The sequence below is a fragment of the Sabethes cyaneus genome, chromosome 2 (assembly GCF_943734655.1).
Source record: "Sabethes cyaneus chromosome 2, idSabCyanKW18_F2, whole genome shotgun sequence".
Classification (NCBI taxonomy): domain Eukaryota; kingdom Metazoa; phylum Arthropoda; class Insecta; order Diptera; family Culicidae; genus Sabethes; species Sabethes cyaneus.
The window spans coordinates 76,739,425-76,751,680 of record NC_071354.1 but is presented as its reverse complement, the minus strand read 5'-3'; the positions used below and the strand labels follow the sequence as shown (position 1 = coordinate 76,751,680).

The following is a 12,256-nucleotide window of genomic DNA, read 5'->3' as shown; positions in this document are numbered from 1 at the left end:
ATAACCCATTTTTACCAAATTGAGCAACCCATTTTTTAACTACGACCATGGATAAACTGCTGAATGCTTGGCTTTAGGTTATTACTTTTAGTAAACTATTTGTGTCTTATCTATATTACTAGAAATTACAAATCCAATTTCAATCCATTCCCAATCCATTTTAAATCCAATCCAAATCGAATCCAAATCCAATACAAGTGCAATCCAAATCTAATGCATGTTCTTTTTTAGGGTGCTTTCATAAAGTATAATCCAGTGCTAACGAACTGACATGACACATAGAAGAATACTACATAAAATCTTTTAAAAACCATCGTCCTACACATTTTTCTTGCACACTAGCACCTTCTGTTATGCTTGTTGCAACTTATATTTGTAGGGTTTTATACTGTAGGGCTTTTACATATGTACGGGTTTGATACTGAAAAATCGAAGCAACACTCGAGTGTTGCGGTGTGGCCATGTTGCGAAACATGATTTTTTGGAAAACAAGTGGTTTTTGGATTGACGATGGAATCAATGCGAGTGTCTCGTCTGTTTATCTGTGTCATTAGCTTGATCGCATCGTTTTTATGCTGTTGCCGTTATTAGAGGGTTAATGGTGATCTACCATAAAATATAAGGTAGATTTCGTACGATTTTACTAAATTTCGGTACACACAAAATTTCCTACAGACTTGTTAAATATAATCTAAATTTAGTGATATCGTAATACATTTGTATGAAGTGACTAATAAATCATTAAATTTGCATGTTGAGATGAAATATTAGTTGGTTTTATTATTCATTGTGCATAGTCCAAGACAAATAATTTTACTCTGCTGATAACCATATTCTGTAACGTCCATTAGATGGACCATTATCCTGTAACGGGGGGCTGCTGCTCCTGCTGCTGCTGGGGAGGAGCACATCGCCTATTTTCCGCATCGAAAATAAGAGGGACTGGACATTCTTGGACATTATAGGATAACTGAAATAGAACAACTATTGGTATCACGGGTAATATAACGCTTTTTTGTCGAAAACTCACCACGTTACCAGGACCAGCAACACATTGATAGTAACGTCTACTGTCAGCGGGTTCATCCGGTATAGCATACCGACCAGTATCCGGACAGCGGAAGTCGCAACGTTTCAAGTTGGCATTGAAAGCTGAATGTTGACCACTACACTTGAACGTCATTGGGCCGGCCTCACTGGAGCAGAACACGTACAGTGTAGCATTTGGCGTGTAAGCGTACCATTGGTTTTGCGAAGCGGGAGCCCCACAGTTTAGCTGGAAGCAAGGATTAGCTAGTGAAGTCCGAACGCAGTCCTGATTCGTATGGCTGTAAACTTCGTTGGCGGCGCATGATGCTACGTAGGACTTTTTCTCGTTATCGCAAAATATGTATTCGCGACAGTTGGTGGGTTCTATTGTGAAATAAAATTTGATGATTAATTTAGTTAAAATCACAACATGCTACTCACGAGGAAAAATTCCAGGTTCTGGACACAAGTTACTGGGTTTAATGCAATCAGCAGCCGGTTTCTCGACGCAAACTCCCGTGTTTCCCGAACAGTATGGTTTCGAGCGATCGACTGAATCGCAGCGATATTTCGAAGATTCGATTGGATTACCATCCCAGCCACATACCTGTGAAAAATATTTTTGAATTTGAGGTATACTCAGAATAATACAAACGTATTGAATCGCACCTGTACTGAGGAACAGTCGGCACAACCTAGCCGTTTGCCATCTTCACATCTGGCGTTTCTGGGGCCAGGACCCACCGATCGTACGAGTCTCCGTTTATGGGCCGGATCAGCACTTGCCAGGGTTGTCTGTAGCAAACAAACCGCTAAAATTACCAATGTAGCGAAATAGAAACGGATCGCCATTGCTTTTCCTGGAGGCTGTCGGGCAATTAAGTGCAAGAACAACTGAAGGTTGCTCGTGTGAACCAATCTAGATATAGTGGTTTTCTGGGCGGTAAAATGCTTATCAGTTGGGATCTCGATTATAAGTTTATGTTCATAAACAACTGGTACTAGAAGTCCCTTTTTGTTTTGCGGATGTAGGTAAACTGGGCTAATTCCTGAATACCGGGAAATTTACTTAGTGATAGTTTGAAATATCAAGACTTAATCCTATACCAGTTTCTTCATAATTGTAGCTCATTCACGTTAAATCCATGTTATGAATGATTCTCATCTCTGTGTTTTGGATAGATAAGAACTGATAGTACTACTCAAAATCTTATTCTATTAGAAATTTATGTGAAATTTAAGCATTGGTACAATTAATTTTGGGCCTTTAAGAAATTTAACTTGACCGTCCAAGTGCCAAATTCGCAATTAATAATAAGTTTATACAGGGTGTTAGGTAGCTTGGTGCAAATATTTCAGGGGGTGATAGCGGACCACACTTGACGAAAAAATAATTCTACGCATATGGTTAAATCTCAATTGTTACAGAGTTTATTAAACATTTTTAGTTTTCGGTTTTGCTTGCCTTAAATGAGCTCTGGTATAAAAAGTATGATAGCTAGCTCAATTCGGTTACTTTCATTCAAGCGCTGAGAAAATTTTATACTGGAAATTGCCATTAAACGTTAATGAAATTTACTAACTATTTTTATGCAAAAAGCAAAAAAAAAAGTGTTTCTCAAGGCGTTTTTATAAAGTTTCTCTTAAAAAATCACATATTTCTTTTAGTTTCGTTGCAATTTAATAAAAAATTGAACGATTATCGATGCTTCTAGAACTGCACGAATCCATACATCACGTATAGCACACTAGATCACCGCATGCGACGGATTCGGACAACAACGAAACAGACTTCTCGGGTCTCTATGGGACGTGTCTGAAAACGATTAACGCATCAAAATGTACTATATTCTCCGCATAAAAGTCGGGAACATTCACCTTGGCTATGGCTTCGTTAATCGTGTAGCGTTATGATGTCTATAACAGCGCAGAAACAGACATAGTTGAATACTGCAGGTCGATATATAATATGCCTCGTCCTCTGACAGCTTAGAGCCGAGGTGGCTCGGGCTATATCAAGAACTTTTCTCTATTATATCCGGTCTTGGGCTACTCGTCGGTTATTCTTTGAGTATCTGGAAACGGCTTCAACTTGCTCGAACCATCTAGCATATTGGTGTTCTCTTCAATTGGTGTTGGTGGCGGGCGGCGGTTGAAGAGCACAGATTTTCACAGCATAGTCGTCCGGTATAGTTTCGACATGGCCAGCTCATCGTAGTGTCATAACTTTTGCCAAGCCCACGATGGGAATATCTCCAAGTAGTGCCTACAGGTCTTGGTTCATAGGGTAGCGCTTATTTTTGCTTTTGTTTGAATGCCACTGAAAATAGCCCGCAACATCTTTTCAAAACACAACAAATACCATAAGACCATAAAGGAACAACCGGTCTGATTTGCGTGTTGTACAGCGTTTGTTTTGTGCGCCAGTGTATGTTCCTTAATCGAAACGTCTTGCGGAGGAAAAAGTAGGTCCGGCTTCCTGCTTCAACGCGTTGCTGAATCTCTTCACTCGTATTATTGTCGACGGTGACCACACTTAAAAAAATCGACACGTCGCATCCACGTGAAAAAGCATGTAAACTTTTGTACAGCAACTTACGTGAACCTCATGTACTAGTTAATGGGAAAATTGATAAAATTTACCGGGATCGCACATAAACTATGAGCGCGAGTTACCAACAATTCACGTGAATGTTACATGAAAAGTGTGATGGATGAGAATTACGTATGTTTTCACGTAAACTTGACGTGCTGATTTTTTTGAGTGCAGAGATCCCAAATACATGAACTCATCAACCACTTCCATTCCATCGCTATCAATATAGTCACTGTCTGTGGGAGGCGAACGTTGTTTTATGTATAGTCTCTTCCCACCATATTTTTCATATTTTTAAAGCATTGATTCGTCACCCAATCCTCCAGCTTTCGTTTTTAGTCTGGTGGCAGTCCCAAAGTTTCTAGTATTGTTAAACAACAGACGGGACAGTACATCCCCTTGCCACAATTCTCTACGCAATTCGAAAGGACTCGAGAGTGCCTTAGAAACACGCATGTAGCATCACCTGCTCTAAGGTAGCTTTGATCAGCTGCGTCAGTTTGTCCGGGAAACCGTTCTTTGCATTATCTGCCACAGCTGTTTGCGCTCGACCGTATCGTACGCTGTTTTGAAAACCACGATAATATAACGCGTGGACACGTTGCACTCCTCACACTTCTGGATGATTTGACGGAGAGTGAAAATTTGATCCGTAGTAGCAAGGGCTCCCATAAAGTCCGCCTGATCCCTACTAACACAGTTATTATAGCAACTGATTATATGACTAATTCTGGTTATTATTGATTCACAATTAGAAGCATCAAAATTGTGTTGCCTGGGATACTGTCTTACTAATTTTATTGCTATAGGGGATAGACGACGTAACGAAATCTGGGAGAGCACGTTGTAGGCGGCGTTAATTAGCGTAATGCCGTAGTAATTATAGTAATCGAGCCGATCGCTTTTTTTTATAGATGAGACAAACCACAAAAAAGGCTTTGCCATTTTTGTAGAATTCTACCGGGAGTTGGTCCTTTCCGGCAGCTCTTTTATTCTGCTGACCGATCATCTCCTTTTGTTATGTCGTCATTGAGTTGCCCACCGAAGAACTGCTTTCACCTGTCGACCATGTCGTTGCTCGTTTGTGACGAGATTTCCCTCCTCGTTCCTACACATATCATGCTTCAGCGCGGAGTCTTCACGAGATTGGTTCACCTTCTCATAGAAGTTGTGCGCAGTGCTCGAAAAAATTGATAGTCCTGCATAAAGGCGAATATAGAACGCATTTAGTGCATGCAGTTTTACCCATGGTAGTATTCTTTTATCTCTGTGCCCATGAACATGACTGCTGAACTACTGACAGTGTTTGTATTTCTCAGTTTTTAATTTATTTATGAATTGCAGTACTGAATAATTGATCGACTAACCACTAACCTGTCAGTCGATTTTCTTGCTCTTGACTCATATTTTAGATCTCAAATTTTAGTTTTTTAAGCTGCCTGCTTTTTAAAATCAACGAAAACCTGAAATTAATTAAAACTTCGGAGTAATGTTTACGTTTATTGTAATTTCGAATGCCGTTGTCGACAGTTTAAAATTTCGTTCACTATTGTCGAGAATGAATGAATGTAGAGAACAACAGAAACACGAACGCAAGTGATTCGCTCGAATCATTCGTTTCAGGTTGGCAATGCTGAATTCATTTCATCTGTACTAGAAACAGCAAAGAATGAACAGTATATTGCATCAATTCAGGGGCATTGCAATATGAGTTTTATAAACACTGGTTGTGCATCTCATTAGCCCGGAATAGTTATTATTGCTCTTCACGAGCTATGTCCTGCTTCTGCCGCTTTTTCTTACACTTTTCTAACTCGTGGTCAACTCATACCGCTCTTGTCCAAATTCTACCTAATAGCAATTGTTAGATTGTTTTTCCAAGCACGTTCCATACCTCTAAATCTCTTGTTCCTTAATGGCATTCCCCGTCAGGTGATAAGCTGGATTATGACAACTACTGAGCGAACACTATCCTGAACGCCGCTATCTCAAGTAATTTTCCATCGACTGTCTCCAATAACCAACAGATTCGTGGGAAGTTATCAGGCCGGCTTGATGGGGGGTCTGTCTACAGCGGATCAAATCTTCACTCGGCGGCAGATCCTCTAGAAGTGCCGTGAATTCCGAATCCCCACCTATCACCTGTTCATTGATGATGATGATAGCCGCATATGATAGCTATAGAAAGTTCTGGACAAAACGGCTAAGCTTACTAGACTTATCATGGCTATGATGGAGGTGATCGAGTGCTGTGTGTAAATACGTCTAAAACGAAGTATACCCTGGCGGGCGGGTCCGAGCGCGACAGGTTCCGTTTAGGCAGTACTGTGGTAATCGACGGAGATAACTTTGAGGTATTTGACGCTCACTGGTAACAGAAGACAACAATACCAACCGGGAGATTAAAAGGCGTGTTATTAGCGGAAGTTGTGTCTACTTTTGCAGGTGAACAATCTGAGCCTCCGTACAAAGTGCACATTGTTATAAGTGCAAAGAGCACGCTAATAAGTCCGGTTATCCTCTACGGGCATGAAACGTGGACACTGCTAGAAAAGGACCAACGAGCGCTCGGAGTTTTCGAACGGCGGGTGCCAAGAACCATCTTTGGCGGCGTGCATGAGAATGCTGTATGGAGGCGAAGAATGAACCACGAACTCGCGCGACTCTATGGCGAATTCGGTATCCAGAACGGTTGGATGAATTCAGATGGACGGATGCATTGGGCAGAACATGTTGTTGGGATGCTGGTTAACTATCCTCTGAAAACGGTTTTCGCATCGAATTTGGAAGAAATAATACGAAGAGGGGCACAGCGAGCCAAGTGGCAAGACAAAGTGGAACGAGATCTGGCGAGCATTGGGTGCCCGTGGAGTTCCGTGAAGACTGTTAATTGTCATGGACAGAATTAGATGAAGGAATTACGAGGCTTTGTCAAAAGACGTAAGACCCAGAGTAAGACGTAAGAGAATCTTGAGTTATGATGAAGTACTTACTTTATAGGAGGCTCTTAACTCAGTGGTTTTTCTATTAAAAGGTCAAATTTCGATATGAGAAGGTAGTTGGTCAGGACATGTAGCAAGTATTGTAAATTGGCATCAATCCTGTGGGTGGCTGTTTACTACCAATAAAATCAATTTATTATTAATAATAATTTTATTAATTTGTTTGCAATGAAGTTATAATATTCGTTTCTCTATCTGCGCTATTTTTTGCTAAGAGAAAATGAAAATTATTGAATGCAATAAATTGATTTTTACCTATTACATATTACCTATTTATTAATCATATCAGTCTGTGCGTGAAACCGGCTTGCTTCGCTTCTTTGAATCTAGGAGGATATTCCCTTAAAATCCTTCGATCTTAGGGGCTGCGAGCTTTTGAAGCGGACTAACAATGCGATAACTGAGATTTTTTATTTTAAAAACTTGCAATTATTTTTATCTTATGCAATAAGCATCTTATTTTGTCTGCAACCAAATAAGGCTGTGCGAGATCTCGCGCAATTTCGTCTTTACCGAAATCGAACGAAACTGGACGAAATTAGACCATAGATTCAACTGTAGTTGAATGGTGATCTACTATAAAATCTAAGATGAATTTCGTACGATTTCGATGAATTTCGGTAAACACGAAATTTCGCGAAATCTCACACATCCTTACAACCAAAACCAGGTCCTAGACAGGACACCATATGCTCGTGGTATCACTCGTAGTATCGGGGGAATCACTGCTAGCTCCCTACATGCTTTGTACAAAGTTGAAATCAACACGTGTGCCACCTAAACTAAGATAAAGTCTGTTGAACAAGGTTGCTGCAGTTAACTCCGTTGTGGGGTACCGCTTTTTAATTCCTCGGATACCGAGTACTCTCCGCCAGATCTCACTCCTGATCCTCTTGTTCCTATCTGATTTGAAGCAAACACCATCTTTGCAGGGTAGTTGTCCGGCATTCTTGCAACATGTCCTGCCCATCGTATACGTCCAGCTTTAGCCACCTTTTGGATACCTGGTTCGCCACAGAGCTGTGCGAGTTCATGGTTCATCCTCCGCCTCCGTACTCCGATCTCCTGTACGCTGCCGAAGATCGTTCTTAGCTCTTGTCTTTTGAAAACTTCAAGAACTCGCAGGTCCTCCTCGAGCATTGTCCACGTTTCATGCCTGTAGAGAACAACCGGTCTAAAAAGCGTCTTGTACAGGGTGCACTTTGTACAGGGACTTAGTTTGCTTGACCGAAATTGCTTGTGAAGCCCATGGTAAGTACGACTTCCGCTGATAATACGCTCCGAATCTCACGGCTGGTATCATTGTCCGCCACTACCAGTGCGCCAAGGTAGACAACTTCAAACTCATCGCCGACCACTTCAAACTCATCGGCGATGAGTCATCGCCATTGATCATTATACTACTGCCCGAGCGGCGTGAGTCGGCCTGGGTTCCGCTGGCCAGCATGTATGTACTTTGTTTTAGATGTATTTAGCTTTAACCCAATCTTTTCTGCTAACGCTAACACTAATGCTAACGCTTCAATCTGGTGTACTGTTTAGCCACCGTCACACACGTTCTGCCGATAATATCTACTTCATCAGTAAAGCAGACTAATTGACTAGATGTATTGATGCTCGTGCACCGCGTGTTGACATACCCTCAGTTCATTATACCTTGTAGCGCTATGTTGAACAGCAGGCATGAGAGACCATCATCTCTATGTGATTCGAATGAACTTGACAATCCACCCGAAATCCGTACTCAGCAGTGCGTACCATCCATCGTAGTTTGAATAAGTTTGATGAGCTTCCTGGGGAAGCTGGTCTCGTACATGATTTTCCACAGCTCTTTCCGGTAGATGGTATCATATGTGGCTTTGAAGTCAACGAACAAATGGTGCGTGGGAACTCTGTATTCACGACTCTTTTGTAGGATCTACCGCAGTGTAAATATTGAATTCGTTGTAGACCGACCTTCGACGAAACCGGGTTGATAAGTTCCCACAGATCTGTTCCCAATTGGAGATAGTCAGCTGAGGCTAGTAGCCCATGTATACTCTCTCCCCCGAGACAGGATTTACTGTGAGCCCGAAAAAGTAATTTCATACATTCTTGACAAAATGATCTTCTGATGTCAGTGCCCTGATTAAAACGTCAGCGTGGAGTAAGCGAAGACTCAAATCAGATATGCCAGATTGTAGTCAAGACATCTAGCTGTTTGTTTTGGTCTTACATTCCGATTATCTCCGTTATAGTGAATCTAGATTATCATAGCAAAGAAATGTTTTTTCGTCAAAGTTATAGAAAATTGGGATGAATCGCCCTCAATTAGACGTAAGGCGACGCACGCGGGCTACTGCTAGTAATTCAATAATTTGGAATTAAATAAAAATAAAAAGAAAGTTTTCTTTTTATTTAATTCCAGGTTTCGTATTCTGCTAAGACGCTCCAAAAACTTCAATTCAATAATTGAGTCTCTAATTTAGATTAGATATGATTTGATTTTATTCAGATTTAAAACATAATCGCACAACAGGATGAAACAGTTGCTCTCCTTCACATCGGTTTGTCTAGTGTATAAATTTCCGTTACTGCGAGTAGTGCAGTCAATGCATCGAGAGCCTATCATCAAAAGCCAGACCGATTCCTAAATTGCAAATTTAGATTCAGCCAGCTTCGAATCGGAGCCAACATTGTACTTGCAGTATGCCTAATACTTTGGTTTAGTAATGTATGTGGCGAAAACGCTTCTCGTCGGACATTCAATTTGACTGGAGATAGAGCATGTTTCGTTGGCTAGCTTGCTGGTTCGGGTGAAACTTACTCTTGGAAGGACTATTCTTGCAACTCAGTAGTGGTACTAGTTGCATGCAATGCATGCAAATGGATTCGGATAAAGGCTGGTAACAGCGCTGTTGGAATTGGCCACCGTTCGCACAGGACATGTTTCGAAGCTACTTTCCGGAATGAACTTGCTCTCAGTATTAGTTTCGTTCGGCAGAATGTTACAAAACGATGAATCCGGTCCGGACATAATTGCCTAGGATTCATGTTGTCGTGCATGGAGTTGATGAAAATTTTCATACTTTGACATCCCGCACAGGTTAAAACTCGTCCACCAGATACTGGAACAGCACGTGGACTGCATATTCCGTGCAATATGTCAGGCATTTTCTATGAAACTCGCCTGCGAAAGGGCACCGGAAACCAATTAATCGCATGTGAAAGGGATTGCACCATATGAAAGGGACGTTACATTGCAAGAACGTTTGACTTTTGAATAGTGAATGTAGGTACAGGCAATTAAAAATGAAAGAACTAAAAAACCAAATTTTTGAATACCATGTTAAATATTCAGTTATCAATATCGTTAGCGGGAAATTGGCAGACATTAACTTTTCGTTCGAGAGTCCGATTTCAGAAGCAGTTTTTGGGCCCAAAAGCGGGGTTCTGTTTATAAAATCGTAAATTCTGCATTCTTCTTGCCAATCTGAACACAGCGAATATGTTTTCATGAACAGAAATTATGATTCAAACAAAAAAACTTTTGTTTGAAGTTGGCAGAATCTATGATGACTAATTTCACCTTAAGGGAAGGTTATACTTTTAGCATGCTGTTTTGACCGAAAATTTATTCTGCTGAGTTATATTTCATGTATGTAATAGGAGTTCAAACAGTTTGAGGGGTACATACAAATCATTTGATTAACCAGTTTGATGTTTTCTCAACGAGTACTTAACCGGTTGAACGGCACTCAAAAAATACTACCTAGTTCTAATGTGAAGTGTAAACTAACTTTTTAGTGCAAACAGTGAAGAACCATGTGAAATGGGTGAATGCGTGGAATGCGTGTCGTGGAATCAAACTATCTTACTTACTATAGACACATTTCGAGTATTTATTTTCAGTTTCAACTTATAAACAATACTACTGTTTTACCCAAAAGCGTCGTTTGCTGGATGCCACCGTAGAGGCAAGACACACTTTCTTGGTGTCATCGAACACCTGATCCGTCTGCGGGCAGGAGCGTTCGATGTACGACAGTTTACCGTTGGCCCAGTAGCACTGATAGTACATGTTCGTGTTGGTCGATTTGGCATATAGACCTTCCCTTCGGCATTTGTAAGAACATTTTTTAGTGCTAGTATCGAAGGTTGCTCCATCACCGCAAGAGAACATAATGATACTCGGATCAGCCGTTGTGTCTGCAGCATCGTACTGACAGTAATAGAAGTACTGATTGTTGGAGGGGTAAACTTTCAAAATTGGACCAGAGTTAGTGCAGTTGATAGGTTTGCATCCACTGTTGGAACGTTGACACAACTGGACCTTGCTGTTGTAAGTATATCCCGATGGACACCGGTATGAATCGCCAGTTTGGTCTATTCCTCCGCAATAATAATAGCCTTCACACGATAACGGATCCGGATATTTACCTTTTCCAGTGCAGCGGAACAGCAAATTTTCCGATGCGGTCGAACACTGTTCTAGAGAGTCATCCGGTATCGTCGAACAGCCACCCTCGGCGGTATTGCAGAACGGACCTGAGGAAGGACAAATCTGGGTCGGGTTCGTAGTATCATCCGTTCCAACGCATATTTTAATTGTTCGACAGCCAACGCAAACAGTCAACAGTCCGTTTCCACACGTGACTGGTGGATCGTATATAATATCATCCGTTGAAGCCTGGCGAAGAACTCCTGGAGTGAACTCCTCGTTTATTGTGTTCTGGCTCGTTTGACCATTTTGTGCTAGTGTTCCCGCTGTCTAAAAAATAGTAAACGATGTAATTTTGTTTGATTCCTATTGAACTCAATACCTACCAGTATTAGAAGCAGTACTTGACAAGGTGGTAAAACTTTCCAGCAGGTCATTGTTGACGGGATCAAATAGTTCTTCTGATAGTTAAAAAGAAAGCGTTTGCTTTTTATACTCGGTGCAAACATAGAAAAATAAAACCCGCTTGAGAAAGTAGGTCAAATTGCAAATAACGTATGGGATCATACCAAATATTTACGTTCAACCAGGAAATGTAGTTTGGTGTCGAACTATTTTTGTGATGTTGGGGCAAAGAATTTTGCATATTACTGTTAATTGCGGTTACCGGTTCTACTGTGATCTAGCTTTTTCATGAATCGTCAATTATTCCTTACAAGTATTCGCACATGGGTAATGACAGATCGTTCGCTTCTCTATACAAGCTTTAGACCACAAAATTTTCCTAAATATTAAACAAATACTATCAAGAAGATGCAAATGTTTTGTTTATACTACATACAGTGAGATTCGCATCAGCCAATAACAATTGTGGTGTATTTTGAAATGGCACCGGAAACTGTTTGAGCTGTGCCTACCCTTCTTTGTCCAAAATAACATGAAATGAAGAAAGTTTAAAGGTATTATATTCCTCCAATTCAGTAGAATTAGTTCAGAGTTCGACAAACAATCGCTACTAAGTACGATACCAGAACGATTTCGTCAACAACGAGTTTATGAAATGCTTCAGTTTCCATAATTCACAGAAACTGTAAAGGTTCCATTTGTATTTATACAAAAATACCTTTACAGTTGGCCTCGCTAAGGAAGGAACTGTACTAAGAAACCCACCTAGGTCGACATCCAGCAAACAATTGAACGATGTTGTGA

At 40.8% G+C, this 12,256-nt stretch overlaps 1 protein-coding gene across 1 annotated transcript; it reads right to left on the bottom strand.

Moving 5' to 3' along the window:
- Positions 1 to 859: 859 nt before the first annotated feature.
- On the bottom strand, positions 860 to 11,484 carry LOC128735607 (uncharacterized). The gene is made up of 6 exons (XM_053830091.1): positions 11,434 to 11,484; positions 10,550 to 11,377; positions 1,699 to 1,824; positions 1,471 to 1,636; positions 1,031 to 1,413; positions 860 to 970 (listed from the first exon to the last, which is right to left on the bottom strand). Exons 1-6 carry the CDS (start codon positions 11,482 to 11,484, stop codon positions 860 to 862), a joined length of 1,665 nt encoding a protein of 554 aa, XP_053686066.1.
- Positions 11,485 to 12,256: the final 772 nt, after the last annotated feature.

Coding starts and splice junctions, on each gene's coding strand:
- LOC128735607 (XM_053830091.1), bottom strand. CDS start 11,484: ATGACCTGCTGGAAAGTTTTACCACCTTGTCAAGTACTGCTTCTAATA. Junction 1,637..1,698: donor CCGACTGTTCCTCAGTACAG/GTGCGATTCAAT, acceptor TATTTTTCACAG/GTATGTGGCTGGGATGGTAA. Junction 1,414..1,470: donor AGAACCTGGAATTTTTCCTC/GTGAGTAGCATG, acceptor ATTTCACAATAG/AACCCACCAACTGTCGCGAA.